Source organism: Ichthyophthirius multifiliis, assembly GCF_000220395.1.
Source record: "Ichthyophthirius multifiliis unplaced genomic scaffold scaff_1120509251169, whole genome shotgun sequence".
Lineage (NCBI taxonomy): Eukaryota > Ciliophora > Oligohymenophorea > Hymenostomatida > Ichthyophthirius > Ichthyophthirius multifiliis.
This window is the reverse complement of record NW_004086138.1, coordinates 13233-33764: the sequence shown is the minus strand read 5'-3', so window position 1 is coordinate 33764 and position 20532 is coordinate 13233. Positions and strand designations below refer to the sequence as shown.

Genomic DNA, 20532 nt, shown 5'->3' with positions numbered 1-20532 from the left:
TATTTTGTAAAAGCATTAAAAAAGTAATATAATAATATTTTTATTTTTTCAATTTATAAAATTATAATAATTTTTTTTTTTATATATTTAATATTTATATTTGTTATTTTTTTCTCATATGAAATAATTTTCCTTATTAAGTTTAAATAAAATAAAATTATATTTTTTATTTTTTAAAATAAAATTAATATAAACCTTTATTTAAAACTTAAATTTTTATTTTTTATATATATATTATCTAAAAGGTATTTCTTTAATTCATTAAAGTTAAATTATTTTAAAAGAAAAATAGTAACTATTTTTTTATTTTTTTTATATTATTTTTAATATAACATATTAAACTGAATAGAATATTTACCTAAATAAAATAAAATGTATAGTAATTTCTGAAAAATACTAATTATTTATAAATTTTTTACTTCATGTAATAAAAAAATAATATAAAAAAGACTTAAATATTAAATATATTTAAAATATATTTATATATTATTATTATTTATTGTATATATATTTTTAAATTTATATTTATATATAATATTGTATATATTAATTAATTAAATTTATATTTTAATTTATTTAAAATTATTAATAAAATTATTTGGATTGGCGGTAATATATATTTTTTATGAATTTAATAAAATAATATCTTATATATAAAAATATTAAAATAATATAAATAATATATTTTTAATTTTAATTAATATAATTATAGACTTATATAAATATGCAATAAATCATTTCTACAAAAACCTTATTAAATATAAAGAAAATATAATTTTCAGAATAAAAGCGAAAACAAAAACGAGAATAAGCAATAAGGAATTTTCGTTATTAAATAAAAAATTTAACTGAGATTCCTTAAATAAATCCTAAATCAAATATATAATAATAAGAAATATAAACTTAGTAAATAATAAATGCCTTAAAGAATTTAAATTATGAAACAATATCATAGAATGATTAATAGTCATTAGAAAAGAATATAATTAACTTTATTAATATAGAAATATTTATAACTTCTTTATAAAAATATAAATTTTTATTAGAAAAAGATATAGTAATGTGTGCTGATATAAATTAATATTTTCCAATAAAATTGCTTGAATATTTAGATTAATTAAAAGACTTTCCATATACAATAGTAAAATTTATATATAAATATAAATATATATATATATATATATATATATATATATATATATATATATATTAATATTAGTATTTAATATTATGGATATTATCTTTTATATGTGGAAATGCAAACACAAATATAATAAATGAACTAATTTATAAAGGAATATTAAATAAAATTTAATTAATATTTCCTGTATTTATAAATTATCTTGAAATATAGGATCTTTTAGTTGAAATAATAGGAAATTTAGCTGCAGATGATTAAAATACTAGAAATTTAATATTAAAATCGGAAATTCCATATATAATAAAAGAAAATTTATTCAAAACAAATTATTTCGAAGAAGTTTAATTTACAAATACTTGTATATGGGCACTAACAAATTTTTGTGTAGTAAAACAAGTAAGGGAATTTTAAGAGTTAGAAATGTTTTTTGATATATTTACACGTGCAATAACTAAATATTAATCTGAACAAGAAATAGTTTAAAATTGCTTATATTCTTTATCTATATTTGCGAGTAAATAAAATCAAATATATATATTATTATTTTAATTTAATATTCAAAAAAAAGAAAAAGCTAAAAAATTTGAAGAATTAAATTTATTAACAAATAATTCATTTTTAAATTTACTTATTTATTATTTATAACATGAAAATGAAATTTTTCGTGAAAAAGCATTTCTTATTTTAATTGAGTTTTCGTAAAAAGATTACTTTTAAAATTTTCTTTTAGCAAATAATTTAGATAAATATATTTTCTTGGAAATAAATAATAGTAATATATAATAGAAATAGAATAAATTTCTCAAAAAAAATGCTGTTTTTACTTTATATAACCTAGTTTATGATAATAGTTAAATATTTTAATTTTTAATCGATAAAAAATATAACTTTCCTATGTATTTTTTTACGCCTTAAAAAACATTTCATATGATAAAACATTAATTTATTTACTTTATATAATTGAATGGATTTAAGATAATTTCTAATAATATTTTTGGATGGAATTTAATAAGTAATAATTATATGAAAATTTTGATTTACTACTAGATTATCAAAATATTGATATTTTATAGGTTTGTTTAAATATTATTAATAAAATGTTTGAATATTAATAAAATAATTATGGATTTTAAAATGATTTAAAATAATAATTTGGTGTTAAAAATTAAATTTCTGAAACTTAGATACTCAATAAAATTCTTTAATTATAATCAAATGAGTCTAATCATGTTGCTCAGATGGCTATTGATATTTTAGACACATATTATTCTGAAATTTGTTGATTATTTAATAAAAATAAAATATAAATAATAATTTTTTGTATTTATATATTTATTTATTATATGAGCTGTAAATAAAATATTAATTTATTTTAAATATTAGATATATATTTATTTATATAATTCTATAATTAAAAATAATTGAAATGAAAATAATTAATTTTCAATGCACATTAATTTTTAAAAATATATTTTATATTTAAAAAAATAAATATTTATATAATTATTAATTTTATTATTTGATTTATATTTTAATATATTGTAAATACCCGTCTAGCTCAGTCGGTAGAGCGCTAGCCTTTTAAGCTAGTGGTCAAGGGTTCGAGCCCCTTGGTGGGTGTTTTTTTTTAAAAAAAATAAAATAAAAAAAAATTGTATATATAAAAAGTAATATTTTAATATAAATATATACTAACTATAAATATATTAATAATATAATATAATATAAAATTATTTATTTTTAAAAAAAAAATATTTTTACTTATATATATTAATAAAAAAATTTATTTTAATAAAATATTGTTTTTATAAAATATTAAATGGAAAAAATATTTTTTAAAGTTTAAAAATTATTATTTCTGCTTAATTTTATTGTAAAATATATACATAGAAAAGTACATTACTAATTATTATTTTTATATATTTTATAATAAATAAAAATACAAATTCATGTTTTAATTTTTATTGTTATTAAAATAATTATATAAACTTAGTTTATTGTTAAAAGCATTTTTAATCAATAGTTATTTATATTTATATTTCTATATCAGAAATAATTTTACAACGTGTTAATTATATGTAATTTTTTTATTATTAAAAAAATTATTAATTAATAAAATTTATGCCTTACTTAAAATATAAATATTTGATAAGTAAATTAAGATAAAATTCATAAAAAAAAAATATAAAGAATATTTATTTATCTTAAAATGATAAAAATTTTATTAAAATCCTTAAATTTTACTAAAAAATAGTATGCCGATTTTTATATATACGTTTCCATAACTGTAAAAAAAAAATTAAAAATTTAAAAATAAAATCACTATCAAAAAAAGAGCCCTAACTAAATTACAGTAACATCAAATACTGTATAATATTCAAAAAGCGATAACTCAGCCGTATTTTCAGAAAATCAATACATAAAAAACATTGGCTCATCATAATAAATAGACTATTTAATATTTGAAATATACGAAAAATATCCTAATAATAGAATAATAGCCAAAAAGACAATTGATACGAATGAATTAGTATTAAAATTAAAAAAAAAATTAAAAAAAAATCAACAAGTTAAAAGTAGATTAAGTAGCCATCAAATGTTTAGATAATAAAAACGAAATAATCTTAACAATGATAGTCGAAATAGATTTTCCAACTCCTGTGTAAACAAAAGATTCTGCAAAGCATTCATTGTAAAATTTTTCGAGTTTAGCTTCCAAAGACAATAATCTAACATTAAATAGAATAAATTAAGTCTATAATAGCAATGATAAAAAACAGGGAAACTAACATGGTTTATTTGGTGATATAATGTAATAAATGACTTAATAAATGCAAGATATGAGTGAAAAATATCCAGAAAAAGACTTAGAATTATTAAAAATGAATGACATATTAATTCAATTTGTAAAAAATTAAGTCCAGTAGTATAAACATCAAATTATTTGAGAGAATTATATTAATGGACAAATCCATTATAATCTTTTCTTTTTGGAATTTTTACTACTTTATTAATTTTATATCCTATTTAGATTTTGTTAATATTTTTTCTTTATGCATACGTAAATACTAGTCAAATAACAAAACTCATATTTAAATTCGGGAGGAAATAAATCAAAGAAAATAATTTAATTTAAGAAAATTTGACGAAAATCAAATAATTCAAAAATAATATGATTTTTGTATAATCTGGATAAAAAGACTACATAAATCTTCATGATTTGGTATCAAATGCAATTTAATAAGAAGACAAAACACAAGTTGTTTAGATTATTTAAAAGTTCAGAAATTATTCGCTTTTCATTATTCCTTTTCTTTTATTTATTTCCTTTTAAACTCTTCTTTTAATTATTTTTTGGAATTCTCTTCTTTAAAATACTAAATTAGGGTGTTTCATGTAAAAATCATAATCCTAAAGAGTATATGTTTTTTTTTTTATATATTTTTAAATAATAATTATAAATACATTAATTATATATTTATATATTATATGTTTAAGCTATTTATATAAAATTAAATAAAAATAAAGCTTGATAAAATTGCATCATGCTTAAATAAATATTTAGAAAATAATATTCTTTTGAAATATTGTCCTTAAATAATAGTAAATGCTCTTTAAATTCCTGAAAAGCAATCAGGAATTTAAAAAGTTAAAAAGAAATTTATCATATAGGAAAATTAAAGATGGTGGCTAGGAAAAGATTGGATTAATGTAATGTTACCAGGAGATTTTCCTGATTGGTCAGATGATTAAGGTTTAAAATCTCTTTCTAAATGCGATTTTAAGCTTCCTAATGAAAACTGGGAATGGGATGGAGAGTGGAAAGTTTAAATTTCATCGAATACAGATAATTAAGGTTGGATGTATGGAAAAAGATTTAAAGATGCATAAGTTATAAATTGGAATAAAAGTTTCTATTATGTTAGAAAAAGAATATGGACGAGAACTTGTAGTATATTAACTAGTTATTATTATGAAGATGAATGAAAAAATATATAAAAAATGGTGTAATTTATAAAATATATAAATTAGAAAAAAATAATATATATTTTATAAAAACAATCAAAAAATTAAATATGAGAAAAAATAAATTATTTTTTTATATTTTTTGATTTAAATTTTATAAAAGAATTAAATATATACATAATTTTATATTTCATTTTAAATTGTCATAATTATTTATTTCAGTTTTCTTAAATTAAAATTTTTTGCTTAGATCTAAAATTAATTATTTAAAATTATTATTTACTGATGGTGTTTTAAATTATTTTTTATATTATTATTATTATTATTATTATTATTATTATTATTATTATTATTTATTTTTTTATTTGTTTTTCAAATTTTATTTTTTTATGTTAAATCCTTTTAAAAAATTATTTGTATTTATACTATTAAAAAATTAATTTTTGCATTCTTCATCTTTACTTATACTTGAATATGGTCTTATTAAGTTTTTTCTAGAATTGCTATTATTATATGTATTTGAATATTAAGTATTACATATATTTTAATTAGAATTATTTAAACTTAATTATGATTTATTTTTTTATTTATTTGGAATATATATTTTTCTTTATTTTATTTATTATTTTCCATTTTTGTTATAATATTCGTTTCTTATTTATTATGTCATTAAACTATTTTCAGTTTATATTATATCTTTTTACTTATTTTTTTAATTAATATTATAACTATCGTTTTCTTCAATTTTTATTAATTTATTTTTTATTTTTTCCTTTATTTATATATACTCTAATGTTTAAGTTTTAATGGGAAATTCTTATTTACTATAAAAAAAATTATTTGAATTGTTATTATAAAGTTTATTTTTCTTTTTATTTTCTTTTTATTTTTTTTCTTGTGATATTTTTTCTTGTGAATTTTAATTTCATAAAGTATTTTCATCAGAATATTAATTTGAAAAAACAGATTATTTATGAGTCAAAAATTTATTTTTAATTTATTTTTAAGACTCCTATATAAATTATAAATTTAAAAAAAATAATTTTTATATATAAATATTTAAATTAACATTCATAGAAATATAATCATTTTTATCGAATGTATTTTTGAGTATTTATTTTAATTTTTAATTCATAATAAGATTTTTATTTTAATTTAAATAATTTTTGTAAGGCAGTTTTTAGTTTTATTTCTTTTTTTAAATTTCTTTAATTTGATTATATATCTCTAGTTTAGAAATAACTTCATCAAAAACAACTAAATCTTTAAATAGTTCATAAGTATTTATATCTATATCTCTCGTATTAATTCCTTCTAATAAGTCAATTTATTATTTTTTATTTTAAAAATTAAAATATTTATTATATTGTTTTTTTTCATCCTAAATTTGATTTTATTTCTTTACTTTATTATGATAAACAGGAAAAGATAATTAGATATTTTACTTTGAAGTAGTTGAACTTATTTTTTAATTTTCAAATTTACTTTCACTTAAATCATTAATATTATTTTATGTGTTTATATATTATTGATTAATTGATTAATTTTTTGTTTCATTTTTTTAATCTATTAAGTTATTTATTACTTATTTTTTTTAATTAAACAAAAAAATTAATAAAACATATTTTAAAATATTATACTTATCTAATTTAATTTTTTCTTCTATTTTTTAACATTTTAATTTAAAATAGTTTATTCATCAATTAAATTACTAATTTCGTTTTAAGATTCATATTTTACAAACTTAGGATCTTTCATCGCAATTTCAGAAAGCGTTTTAATCTCTTTATAATTTAAATAATTACTAACATAAGCAGGTAATATATTATTATTATTATCATTATTTTCTTTTTTTTAAAACGGATATTCATTATTTTCCTTTTAATTATTTTCATTATCTAAATTATCATTATTATCATCATTATCTTAACTATAATATATAAAATTCATTTTAATTTATTTAGATTCTTATAATAATTCATTTTAATTAATTAAATTAGCTTTATTATCAGTCAAATATTACCAATAACTATTCACATGATTTTATATTTACAGAATTCTTTAGTTTATTTTTTACTAATTAGTTTATAATAACTTCATTATATATTCTCTACACACTAAGTCGTTAAAAATTTTAGCCATAAATAATTTTTTTTAGATAACAATTAACTCGCCATCAAAACTATCGCAAATAACACTATATTATCTTTTTTCATTATTACTTAATTCAAATTCACCAAATATATCCTAATCACAGAATGAAAATATCTATAAAAAAAAATATATATATATATATATATATATATATATATATATATATATATTTATATAAATATTTTAATTTTTTTTTTTTAACTGGCATTTGTTTGTAATTCTACTTTTCATTTGTATTAAATTCTATTAAATCTTAATTAACTAATCTTTTTTTACTCATTTCGTTTATATCTATTTAATTATTATAGAACTTTTTAGTTGCCTAGTTTTTTTTATATAAAATATTATATTTTTTTTTACAGTAAAAACTCCCCTAGTTATAATATACATACATTAAGAAACGTCTCCTTCTAAAAAAACAACTTATTTTTTAATGAAAGGTTAATAAACAGACCTAGAATAAATATCTCTAATATTTTATTTGCTTAAATTAGCCAAAAAGGGTATGTTTTATAAAAAATCTAATTTTTAATTTAATATTTTTTGTTTGTTTTTTAAAATTTTATTAAAGTCCTTTTTTCAAGAATAAAAAAATCACAATCGCTCTCACAAATAATAGTCGCTAATCTTGGTTTATTACTTAATAAAGCCAATTCTCCAAAAGACTATCCACTTTATAAAATGCCTACATTAATAAGTTAATTTTAATTTCCTTGTATTTGAATTTCTTAATCATAATCTTAATATTTCTTTATATGAATTGAAACTTATCCATTTAAAATAATATAAAACTTATCCCCAATACTTCCTTGTATATATTTAGTATTTTTGAGAAAGAAAAAAAAAGAAAAAAATTATGAATATTCTTTATTTACCTATTTTTATTACTTCCTAACCTTTTTTATAACTTTCATATGTCATATATTAACAACAAAGGCAATGTACATCAGATTTTCCTTTATCTGCTTAAGTTAAATCTTTGAAAAATTTAATATGTTCAGTACAATTTTATAAAGTTTGGATTTCCTAAGGTAATCTTTAATGCGGCTCTTTCGATAAAATATATAATAAATCACTTACCTTATATATTTTAATTTTTTTCTATTTTTTATTTTGTTACATTTTGTTAATGGATCATTTTTTTAGAAATATTTTTTTTTTATAGAAAAATTTTTAATTAGTTATTATTTAATTAATTATTATAAAATTAATTAATTATTTATTATAAAAAAAACCAAAAATATTAATAAAGTTTCACTAGTTTAACAAAAAAAAAATATAAAGTAAAAATTATTATTATAATAATAATATTTTAAATTTAATTAAATAAAAATTAATAATTTTAATTTGATTAAATATAGTATTATTAACAATTATATAAAAATACTAATTAGTATAATATTTTTATTGAAGTGTTAATCCAAAAAAGCAAAACAAAGAAATTATAGTATTTTTGTATTTAATATGAACCTAAAAATATTAATCTTCAAATAGCATTCTTAATAGTTTTTATATTAAAAATTCTAACTCTTTATGTTTTTTAATCTTCATCAAAATCATTAGTATTAAAACTAGTAGTAGAAAGTCTTTTTATTTACAAATCTTAAGCTGCACTAGTTTCTTTGATAATATAAATGTTATTGATATTGATATTGTTATTTTTGTTGTTATTTATATTAATATTAGTTTGATTGATGTTAGTTTTGCTCGGAATATTATTTATATAAGTATCCCCTTATAAATTTAAACAATTAATTTAATTATTTTAATCATTTATTTTATTATTAATATAAAAATTATTACTATTGATTTTATCTATTTTAATTTAATCATTTTACTATTAAATATTAAAACTATTTTCTGTTTTGCAATTAAAAGCAATAATCGAGTAAAAAATTTGTGTTATTAAAATAAAAATATAAATAGCTGCAAAAATAATAGTAAAGTTAATTTAATAAAAAAAGTAAGAATATAAAGTAATAACTGTATCATCATTTATATATTTAAAGTAATGATAATATAGAGCACCCAATTCAAAAATTCTTATAATTGCACTTATAATTACTATTTACATATTTATTTATTGTACATTTTTATTATCTATACAAATTAGCTTTTTTTAAAACAAAATCACATTTGAAGGAACTCTTAAATATATTAAATTTATTAATAAATAATTACTTGAAATTATACTTTATAATAATCCTATTCTATTCACAATTAAATTATAAATTAATAAAAGTACAGATAAACATCCACAGACTCCAAAATACTATATATTTAAAAATAAAATAAAAATAAATTATAAAAATACAATTAAAATATAATCAATAAAAGTGTTATTATAATTGAAAACATAAGTATTTTTATTAATAATAAAAAGCATAGAATAAAAAGTAGAACGAGAATAAACTTCAGTTCCATAATTAATAAATTCTTCAGTTAAATTAAATACTTAGCAAATTAAATATTCGCCATTATATAGTCCTAAATTAACAGCATTAATCCATATTAAATTGACTTGAATATATTACAAATTTAAACTTTAAAAAGCATGAAATGATACAATATATATAATTATTACACTTATAAATCTTGCCTATCAAAAAATATTTTAATTTTATTGTAATAGAAAATTACTTAAAAAAAAGAGCTACTGTAAAAAGATTAATAAACTTATTTGCTCTTTTCGCATTTAGGATATCTCCAATTCAAATATAAAATTAATATATGATCTAAAAATAATAATTTTGCTAGTATTACGTATTTATGATTATAAACTTCAATTAATTCTAATTTTAAAAAACCATAAAACCATTAAAGTATATATAATAAAAATATTGCTACACCATAATAAAAATAAATGCTATTCTCATCTTACAAGAGTTAAAACATTTAATATATATTTAAAATCGTAGACACTATATAAAATATTAATTAAATTAAATAACTTAAGCATTTATTTCGGAAGTTTAAATTTAAGGGAAAATTATTATTTTAAACCATATTTTTTAGAATTTTTGAAAATTCGATTTTAAAGAAATAAATTTTAAAGTTTTTAATATTTATTATTTTGCTTGTTTATTTTTAATTAAAAAAATATTTTTTATTATAAATTAAAGAAAATTATTAAGTTATAAATTTTTTATTATATGAAATCTACAATATAAATAAATGAAAAGATAAATTATATTTATAATATATATTATATTAATAATAATTTATTTGACATTATATTTTTATTATGTTAACTAATTAATATATAATATGTAAAATAAATAAATTATAAAAATAATAATTTAATAATTTTTATATTAAATATATAATAAAAATAATAAATATTATTATAAATAATTTGATTTAGCTTTAATAATTTTATATTATTATTTTTTTTATATTTAATTTTATATGTTTTAATTTTGATTTAAAAATATAAATAAAATATAATTTATATATTATTTTATTTAAAATTATATATATATTAAAAAATATTTAAAAATATAAAAAAATAAAAATATATAAATATATAAATATTTAATTTTCAGTATTAATTTTTAAAATAAATATAAATATAATATATTTAATTTGATTCATAAATTTTAACTAATATTTTTTTCTTTTATTTGAAGTTTTTATTTAAAAGTAAAAAATTAAAAAATTGAAACTTTTACTTTAATAGAAAAATTATATAAAGAGTCTATAATATAAATTAATTATTTTTTATTCATTTTTCTAAACAAAAAAAATATCAAATTTTTATTTAGTATATATAAATAATATAAATCATTTTATATTTGAAATACATATATATTTTTAAATATAAATTAAAATATTAATTTATGTTTAAATCTTTTAAAATAAAAAAATTAAATATTATTTTTATCTATATAAATAATATTAAAAAATAAAGTTCTATATTTATACATTAAATTTATAAAAACATATATATAATTAATTTTATTTAAAATATATATGTATAAATAAAAAAATATAAATTTATATTTATAAATATTATATATAATAAAATAAATGAAAAAATATAAATTTAATATATTATTTTAATAAATATACATTAGATATATATATATATATTTTTTTTTTTATTTTTAAATAATTTAAATCTTTTATATTAAAATAAAAAATTAATTTCCCATAAATAAAAATTAATATATATAATATATTTAATAAACAAATTTAATCTAAGAACCAATTAAAAACAAATAAAATGGAAGATAAATACCAATTTAAATAAAATAAAACTGGAAAGCCAATTTATAGAATTTGTGTAACAGGAGGTCCATGCGCTGGAAAAACAACAAGTAAAATAAATCTTTATAAAGAAAAAACTTAAAAATAAATTAAAAAAGGTTTAATCACTCTCAAAGAAAGACTCACAGAAAGGGGATTCAAAGTTTTTACTGTACCTGAAATACCAACAATAACAATGTTAGGAGGAGGAATGGTAAACAAAAAAAATATAATATATATTTAAATTAAAAAAAATAGATTATAATGAAAGGTCTTACAAACGAAAAAGCCTGCAGATTTTAGACTTTATTAATGAAGGAAGTTATGAATTTAGAAGACTACTTTTACGAGTTGGCTGTTTTGAATGATGAACCCGCAGTAATATTAATGGACAGAGGTAAAAAAAACAAATTAAATGAAAAATAAATAAATTAATTGAAATAAAAAAAGGTGTAATGGATGCTAGAGCATATATGGATGAAAACAGATGGTAAACAATTTTAGATGAAACCGGTTGGAATCCAGTATATTTAAGAGATAAAAGATACGATGCTGTAATTCATTTAATAACTGCAGCAGATGGAGCTGAAGCTTTTTACACTTTAGAAAACAATGCAGCTAGATATGAAGATGTACCTACAGCAATTAAAGTTGATTAAGCTTTATAAAATGCTTGGAGAGGGCATCCTCATCAAGTAATAATAGATAACAATGTACCTGGATTTGATAAGAAAATCGAAAAAACAGTCTAATCAGTAGAAAGATACATAGGAATTCCTGTGACATCATCATATTATAGAAAATTTTTAGTTTAAGAATGTATTTTTTTTTTTTTAAATAAATATAAAAATTTCTTCATTTAAAAGATGAAATTCCTAGTGATATAAAATGAAAAATTCGAAGTAGAAGAAGTGTTTTTACATACAGATACTGAAAAAAACCAATTCGAAAAATTGAGAAAAAGAGGACAAAATGGAGCCTTTTCCTATGTACATACTATCAGATAAAAAACAGATAATAAAGATTTACGTTGCGAAGTCAAAAGTAGTATTACTGCCCGAGAATACATTAACTTATATGAAAGAAGAAATAATGCTTATTAACCTATTAAAAAGGAAAGAATAACCTTTTTATATGATAAAATGTTATTTTTATTTTTTTATATAAAATTTATATTTAAATTTTAATTTAGTTCTTATATTCTTGAAAAATTCGATGGTATAATACTTTTAAGGTATGTATCAGATATTGAAGTATCGTATAACTTCGTATAATGTACGAAGTTAAGCAAGGAAGTCACAGAAGATGAGTCATTTTCAACTTTCCATTAAGCTTAATAAAAATGATGAAGAAGTGGGGGGTTTATTTTTAGAGTAAATTTTTTATTATTTTATATTCTTTTTTATTTTTTTTTATTTTTTGAATTTTTTCTTTAATTATATATTTTATTATTGTGTTTTTTTACTTTATATTTTTACTTCAAAATTAATAAATTAATCCTCCTTTTTAATATTTTTCATATAAAAATAAATTAAATAATCTTCATATTATTTTTTATAATATTATTATATATGATTATGATTTAAATAATCAATCTCAATAATTTGTTCTATTCTCGATTGTATATTTGATATGAAAATTTCAAATTACAATTTTCATTGTTTTAACCTAACCATGCTCTATATAATCATTATATTAGGCAAGTTTTTTAGGCCTTTTTATTTATTTTATTATATTTGCCATATTATCATCATCAATTAAATACATAAGGAGAAAATAAAGCCCATATTAAATTATTATAATAACTTTCATTTTTTTCTTTAAAAGGACTATAAATATCACTTAAATATTCTTTACATTTTTCATTTTTGGAATTTTCTTTGTAAAAACTACATAAAGTTTTTCATTTTATATATACCTTTTATCATTTGCTTATTATTTGGCTAATATTTAATTTACTTTTTAGAATATTATATATTTTTAAATATTTTATGTTAATTATTTTAATTAAATCTATAATATTTTTATGTTAATATTTCATTTATTTAAAAATTTATATATATAGATAGCTAGCATATTTATTAACCATGCACTCAAAATAATAAATCATAATCATTTAAAGCAATTTTATAATTATTTAAATTTTGCACTATAAATATAAATTATTTTAAGTTTTTTAAATGTATTTTATATAATTTTATTATTTTTGTTATATAGTTTTAATATCTATCTAATTATATTTTATTTATATTTTTTTATGATTAATAAAAAAACATTACAACTTAAAAGTATTTTTTTTTAATTATTATATCTTAATAAATATATAATATTTATTTTATTAATTTTTTTGTAAAAAATTAATAATTTTTTTAATAAATAAAAGATTTTTATTTGCTTAATGACATATAAATTTGTAAATAAAAAAATACTTTATATATTAAATATATATTTAAAAAATGTTAATTTAAAATTTTAATTATTATATATGTCATCTAAAAAATTAATTTCTAAAAGTAATAAATTTGTTTGCATTCATAAATTTAAAATATTTTTATTCTTTGAATTTCTTTGACACAATTAACAAAACCAATCATCTTCTGGAATTTATTCTAATTTTTCATCCAAACAATAAATATGAAATCCTTTATCGCATAATTCACATAAAATAATATTTTCTTCGTTTTCACTTTTTTGACAAACTTCACATATAACGGTATCATAATAATTATATTCGTAACTGTGTTTTTCACAATATACTAAATAATTTAAAAAATCAATTGCAATATTTTTCCTATTCTCAATTATACATTTAATATGAAAATTTTAATTACAATTTTTATTATTGCAACCTAACCCTGCACCAGATAATCCACATATAGGGCAAGTTATTTTTTTGGACCTTTTTATTTCTTTTATTACATTTGACATTTTATTATCGTCAGTTAAATATACTTAAGGAGAAAATAAAGCACATATTAAATGAGTATAATAACTTTCGTTTTTTTCTTTAAAAGGACCATAAATATCGCCTAAATATTCTTTACATTTTTCATTTTTGGAGTCTTCTTTGCAAAAACTACATACTATTTTTTCATTTTATATATATTTTTCATCATTTGGCTATTATTCGGTTAATATTTAATTTACTTTTTAAAAATTTATTTAATAAAATATTTATATATTGATTATATCTACTTAATTAATCTAATTTTTATTAATTTACTTTTTCATTCTATTCCATATTTCTTTGAAGTTTTATATTTATAGGAAGTTAACATATTAATTAACCTTCCACACAAAATAATAAATCATAGTCATTTAAAAGGATTATATCATTATTTAAATGTTGTATTATAAATATATATTATTTTAAGTTTTTTAATTATATTTTATATAGTTTAAATATTTTTTTTTATATTGTTTTAAGATCTATTTCATTCGCTTATATCTAAATTATCTTATTTTAATTAATTTTTACAAATTGGCATTCAATATTAAAAGTAATTGGTTTGTTTTCCATTTTTTTTCTTTTAATATATAAATTTATATTTTATTTATATTCTTAAATAGAATTAAATTAATTTTTTTTTATTATATATATTTTATAAACTTTTTTTATATTTTTAATTTTTATATCTTTTTTGTCATTATTCTAATTAATAAAAATAAAAAATAAAAATACTTAAACATTAAATTGAATATATATATATATATATATATATATTTAATATATTAAAAATTAAATAAAAAATTAAATATATTGTAAATAAACTTTATATAAATATAAAAATTAAAATATTGAATTTAATTTATCATCATGATATTCAATACAAATTACAAGAAAACATTTAAGGTATTCTAACATCACCAGAAACAACATTATCTAAAGTAATTCTTTAAAGATTCTTATTTTTTTTTTCTATAACAATCTAAATAGTATTTTTATTTATCTTTTTTTTTTTAAAAAAAAAAATAAAGTATTAAAATGCTTTAAAAATAAAAATTAATTTACTTTATTTTTAAAAATTTTTCCATAACTTCTATCTTTAAAATAAAGTCCAACTCCCCCGTTATCATGAATATCATTTTTTTTAATTAAGCATTTACTTTCTTTTATTAGCATAATACCTAATAGATTTTATTATATAAATAAAATGAAAAAGAAAAATAGTAAAAATTACCATTATATTTATTTTCAAATATTGAATTCTCAATTAATTCACAAAAAGAGCTTAAACAAATAATTCCATCAAAGTTTTCATAAATTTAATTTCTCATAATCCACGTATCAGATCCTTCAACAATAAAAATGCCTTCTCTTTCTCCTTTTTTGATAATATTATTAATGATATAAGTATTTACAGAATTAAATCCCCCTAAAGCAATATTAGCTTTTTTATTATTACTAATTTCATTATTAATAATATATGAAGAGCTACTTTCAACTAGTAGGATTCCCTTTCTTATTAAATAAATAAAATAAAGAAAATAAATATAACTAGTTAATATGTACCTATTATTTATTTGCTAATATATTATTTTAAAAAATAGAAATAGAGGCTTCTTCATCTGCTTTAATTCCAGCCTTTTTATTTGATTATATTTCTTTATTATTCTCAATTCTTGTATAATTATTTCGTCCTTTACAGTGTATTCCATTTTCTTTATTATCTTTAATACATTTATTGTTTTTAATCAAAGCATCGCATCTATAAATATATACATATAAATATATATATTATATAAAAATACCTAATAGAATTATAACAAATAGTTAAAATTCCATCAGTATAATTTCTTTCGATTTCATTTTAGTTTATTAAAGGTTCACCAGATATAACTTCTATTCCTATTAAGTTTGATTTTATTTTATTAAACTAAATTATGCTTTTGTTTGCTAATCCAACTTTTATTCCTGGTCCATTATTATTTTAGATTTTGCATCTTTCTATTAATACATCTCCGCTCTTAATTTTTTTAATTTATATATAAAATATATTTTTTTTTAAAAAATACTTCTCCAACACAATTTATTCCTACTTTGTTATTCTTATTTATTTTAGATTAATTTATATTTATAAAATTTTATTTTTCGCTCAAAATTTATATCCCTCCTAATTAATGTTCATGAATCTTGCATTGTTTAATAAAAGCATTTCCTTTATTTATTAGAATTCCTATATTTTTTTTTAAATAAAAATAAAAATAATAAAAACCTATAGTTTCTTAAGTTTTATTTCCTTTGATTTCTACATTATTTAGATACAAATTTCCTTATTCTTAAACTACAATTGCAGGTATAGGTTATATTAATTCATTTTGAATATATCTATTTTTGTTAGAAAATAATAATACAAAATCAAATAAAATAAACATTTTTATACGATAATGAAAAAACGCAATTTTATATTTTAGCAATACCCCCTTATAAATATAAAATAGTATTCATTTGTTTATTTAAAGGAAAAACATAAGGAATTTCATTTTAAGGCTAATATTCATATTAATTACTTTTCATTATATCTTTGTAATTGTTAATTTTCGATATAAAATAATTATCACTATTTTTTTTAAAAAAAATTATAGATATAAAAAAAATTATATAAATAAATTACTTTTAAATATCTTCTTAATTACTTGCATTATGATTAAATTTTATATTTGAAATACTACAAGATTAATTAGGAGCTAAATCCACAATTATAGCAGGTTTGTTTTCAATAATAATGATAATATCTCCTACTTTTTCTTTAGATTCAATAATTAAATTTGGTTTACTTTTATATTAAAAATATACTATTTTATGTTTTTCTTTTAGATAAAAATTAAAAAAATACTTTATGTATATATTATCACTATATAAACCTGGAGATATTTTTATTATTGAACCTATTTAAGCTTCATTTATTGCTTCTTGTATTGTTTTATAAGGCCCCTATTCTGGATCTGTTTTATTTTTTTGAAATCTATATAAATTAATAAATACTTAATTTTATTTTACCAACTATATAAATTATTTATGTACTAGATTTTTTTTTTATTTTTTTGCTTTTATTTCATCTATTAAATGTGTTGAAGCAAATTTAATAGAATTCTTAATATTCATTTATAAGAAATATAAAAATTTTTAAAAATACAAATGAAAATAATTATATTTAATAAAAAAAATATATATAAATGCTTTTCATATAAATTAAATAATAAATATCAAAATATTTTATTTTTTAATTTTTTTTGTAATTATAGAAATAAATGACATTATTTTTAATTATTTTGATATAATTTTAAATTAATAAATTATATTTTTATATAATTTTTTTTTTTTTTAATTAAATAAAAAAAATATTATATGTTTATATATATATATATATATATTTAAATATAATATATTCATATATATATATAAATATAAATATAAATATATATTAAAATATAAAAAAATATATAATTGATATAATAAATTAGTATTTTATTTTTGATAATTTTTCATTATTAATCCAAATATATTATTTTATTTTTATGAAAATTATCAATTTTAAATCCATCTAAATAACTTAAATTCTTAATATTATTTTATAGTTAATTTAAACTTTTGCTTATATCATTCTGAGACTCTTCATATTCTTCTTTTATAACACTTAGTTCTTAATGATTTTAATTAAAATTTTTCTAATTTAAATTATTGTCATTTTCTTTGTTTGAATAATCAAAGCTTTCATATTTATCGCTTTTTTAGCTTTCAATTTTATAATTTTACAAATCATCTTAAAACTATATATTTCTTGTTTTAATATCATATTTAAAATTCTATATTTATCAAAATATATAAATTTTAAAATAAAAATTAAAGTAATAATACTTAATTCATTAAAGAAGAATTTTAATATTTATATTTATTAATTATTTATTGTAAATCAATATTAATTATTTAACTTTCTTGATATTCGATTCCTAAATTTTGATAGAAATTTAGATTAATCATTCTATTTTATTGTATATAAACTTACGATTTAAAATTCTTTTTTAACGAAAAAAATAAATATTATATATATAAATATATACTCAAAAAATTTAAAGTGATATTATAATACTTAACAATAATAATTAAACCTATATAAAAAAAAATATTATTAAAATTAAAAAATTATTTGTTGATAATTAAAATACATAAGCATATGTATATTTAATTTGAAATAAATATTAATATATATAAATTTATTTATATTTTTTATATAAATAAAATGAATACTTATAATTTTACAAATTCAGGTAAATTTTCAGAAAAATTAATAAAACAACTTTCGTTTTTACAAGATCCTTAAATTAAACCAAAGAAACTAAAACATTCATATTCAAAATCTTTGAAATTCGACGAATAAATGCGTTCAAATTCATTAAAAAGCAACAATAATTTATAAAAAGAAAATATTTAATTGACATAAAAAATATAAAATTAAATAAGTCCTCGCTTTACTTAACAAACTTATTTGCCCAAACAAAATATAAATAAATTAAAAGAGTTTAATTTACTCCTTTAAAATTATGATAAATTATAAGAAAAAGTATCAGAAAATTAAATAATGCAATCTTAATCGCATTATTAAGAAATAAAAAATTGCCATAAAATGACACCTAAATGTGAAAATAATAGCAACAAATAGAAGAATTTAAATTAAATTATAAAAATGTTATCACCCCATAAAAGCAACGAATTAAAAAATATATAAAACACTTCCAAACAGCATCCCGAAAGTGCGAAAAACGCAAAAGTGAAATATTTTGACTTTAATTTATTTACAGCAAAAGATTCAAAAATAGCATTTATTTAAAATAAATAAAATAATTACTCGCAGAGTCAAATAAAGAGTTGCAAAGAGACTTCAAAAAACTTTGACTTTTAATAATAATAAGTTAAATAAATAAAATAACAATAAAACTAAAATAATAAAGAATAAAACTCATTTCAGGACTTATAAATAGTTTTGTTAAAAACAAAAAGAGTATTAAATTCTTATTAATAAAAAGAAATTAATTGGAAAAAAGAAAAAAAAATACTTTCTGAATAAGTTAAATAATTATAAAAAAGGTTATCTTTTTATGAAATAATTGAAGATTAAAGTAATTGATTTTTCTTTTTTTACATGTTAAAAAAATAAATAATATAAAATAAAATATAAATTCAAAAGAATACATATCTTATTTGTTTTTATTAATTTTTGAATTTTTCAAGATCATTAAAAGCTAGTTAATTTACTTTTTATATATAAAAAATTATATTTTAAATAATAAAACACCAAATTTTAAAATGTACATAAAAAAAATATTATATCAATAGAATTAGTATAACATTATTTATTATTTAAATTCAATTTTTTTTTTTTTTAATTTTTAAATTAGAGTATTAAGAAAAAATATTATATTTTCTATATTTAATTAAAAATTAAATTATTTATATATGTATTATTATAATTTAAATTTTTTACCTTTTTTGATTATTTTTTAATATGATTTCATTTAATTTATCTATAAAAAATTATAAAAATATAAATAAATGAAAACTTGAAAATAAATATAATATAAGTAAAAAAATTATAACAATAACTTATTCATCAGTATATTTAAGTTAACATATTTTTCACATAATATTATTTAAAATTTTATGGCAAAATTTCTTTTGAAACAACTTAATAATTAAGTAAGATTAATAAAAATAATAATATAATCAAAATATATTCAATAAAAATTACTATAAAAATATAAACTATACAATTTATGAGTTTAATTCGTAAAAAAGTATAAATAAATAAATAAAATAGCTTATTATATCGCACTTTTAAGCAAAAATTAAATTATTTAATTTTTTATTTTAAATATTTTAATATAGGTATAAAAAAAAAGATATATCAAATAGTGATATAGAAATATTTTTTTTATAAAATGATATTATATATTATTATTTCCTTATATAAATTTAAATAAGAATTTTTGATTAATAAAAGTGTCTTTTTGTAAAAAAAAGTAAA

The 20532-nt window shown here is 15.5% G+C and overlaps 4 protein-coding genes and 1 non-coding gene across 5 annotated transcripts, besides 33 other annotated features; 3 read left to right on the top strand and 2 right to left on the bottom strand. All coding sequences in view use genetic code 6, as the record gives it.

Moving 5' to 3' along the window:
- Positions 1 to 477: 477 nt before the first annotated feature.
- Positions 478 to 568: a microsatellite.
- Positions 481 to 539: a microsatellite.
- Positions 569 to 1149: 581 nt separating the features above from the next.
- Positions 1150 to 1210: a microsatellite.
- Positions 1153 to 1229: a microsatellite.
- Positions 1230 to 2597: 1368 nt separating this feature from the next.
- Positions 2598 to 2642: a microsatellite.
- A 46-nt stretch (positions 2643 to 2688) lies between these two features.
- IMG5_152790 lies at positions 2689 to 2761 on the top strand. The gene has a single exon. It is a non-coding gene; the product is annotated as a tRNA-Lys (tRNA).
- Positions 2762 to 3228: 467 nt separating this feature from the next.
- Positions 3229 to 3261: a microsatellite.
- A 415-nt stretch (positions 3262 to 3676) lies between these two features.
- Positions 3677 to 3703: a microsatellite.
- Positions 3704 to 4313: 610 nt separating this feature from the next.
- Positions 4314 to 5128, top strand: IMG5_152780 (hypothetical protein; the record flags this gene model as incomplete). Its single annotated transcript, XM_004030782.1, has 2 exons — positions 4314 to 4559; positions 4670 to 5128. The coding sequence occupies 2 exons, from the start codon at positions 4314 to 4316 to the stop codon at positions 5126 to 5128; spliced, it is 705 nt and encodes a 234-aa protein (XP_004030830.1).
- Positions 5129 to 5360: 232 nt separating this feature from the next.
- Positions 5361 to 5389: a microsatellite.
- A 9-nt stretch (positions 5390 to 5398) lies between these two features.
- Positions 5399 to 5473: a microsatellite.
- Positions 5405 to 5461: a microsatellite.
- Positions 5474 to 5966: 493 nt separating the features above from the next.
- Positions 5967 to 6001: a microsatellite.
- Positions 5996 to 6028: a microsatellite.
- Positions 6029 to 7387: 1359 nt separating this feature from the next.
- Positions 7388 to 7443: a microsatellite.
- A 45-nt stretch (positions 7444 to 7488) lies between these two features.
- IMG5_152770 (hypothetical protein) lies at positions 7489 to 8383 on the bottom strand (the record flags this gene model as incomplete). Its single annotated transcript, XM_004030781.1, has 2 exons — positions 7489 to 8069; positions 8137 to 8383. 2 exons carry the CDS (start codon positions 8381 to 8383, stop codon positions 7489 to 7491), a joined length of 828 nt encoding a protein of 275 aa, XP_004030829.1.
- A 15-nt stretch (positions 8384 to 8398) lies between these two features.
- Positions 8399 to 8436: a microsatellite.
- Positions 8434 to 8483: a microsatellite.
- Positions 8435 to 8488: a microsatellite.
- Positions 8445 to 8491: a microsatellite.
- Positions 8492 to 9542: 1051 nt separating this feature from the next.
- Positions 9543 to 9580: a microsatellite.
- Positions 9543 to 9585: a microsatellite.
- Positions 9550 to 9588: a microsatellite.
- Positions 9589 to 10754: 1166 nt separating this feature from the next.
- Positions 10755 to 10795: a microsatellite.
- A 230-nt stretch (positions 10796 to 11025) lies between these two features.
- Positions 11026 to 11086: a microsatellite.
- Positions 11087 to 11175: 89 nt separating this feature from the next.
- Positions 11176 to 11235: a microsatellite.
- Positions 11215 to 11292: a microsatellite.
- A 194-nt stretch (positions 11293 to 11486) lies between these two features.
- IMG5_152760 (hypothetical protein) lies at positions 11487 to 12855 on the top strand (the record flags this gene model as incomplete). The annotated part of the gene is made up of 6 exons (XM_004030780.1): positions 11487 to 11580; positions 11629 to 11723; positions 11768 to 11906; positions 11960 to 12328; positions 12437 to 12653; positions 12702 to 12855. The coding sequence occupies 6 exons, from the start codon at positions 11487 to 11489 to the stop codon at positions 12853 to 12855; spliced, it is 1068 nt and encodes a 355-aa protein (XP_004030828.1).
- Positions 11909 to 11956: a microsatellite.
- A 31-nt stretch (positions 12856 to 12886) lies between the features above and the next one.
- Positions 12887 to 12962: a microsatellite.
- Positions 12888 to 12930: a microsatellite.
- Positions 12963 to 14835: 1873 nt separating the features above from the next.
- Positions 14836 to 14902: a microsatellite.
- Positions 14903 to 15207: 305 nt separating this feature from the next.
- Positions 15208 to 15242: a microsatellite.
- Positions 15243 to 15333: 91 nt separating this feature from the next.
- IMG5_152750 (hypothetical protein) lies at positions 15334 to 17615 on the bottom strand (the record flags this gene model as incomplete). The annotated part of the gene is made up of 9 exons (XM_004030779.1): positions 15334 to 15459; positions 15522 to 15637; positions 15691 to 15967; positions 16023 to 16218; positions 16262 to 16476; positions 16526 to 16838; positions 16894 to 17070; positions 17125 to 17286; positions 17347 to 17615. The coding sequence occupies 9 exons, from the start codon at positions 17613 to 17615 to the stop codon at positions 15334 to 15336; spliced, it is 1851 nt and encodes a 616-aa protein (XP_004030827.1).
- Positions 17616 to 17849: 234 nt separating this feature from the next.
- Positions 17850 to 17920: a microsatellite.
- Positions 17864 to 17935: a microsatellite.
- Positions 17877 to 17956: a microsatellite.
- Positions 17957 to 18904: 948 nt separating this feature from the next.
- Positions 18905 to 18941: a microsatellite.
- Between the last annotated feature and the right edge of the window lie 1591 nt (positions 18942 to 20532).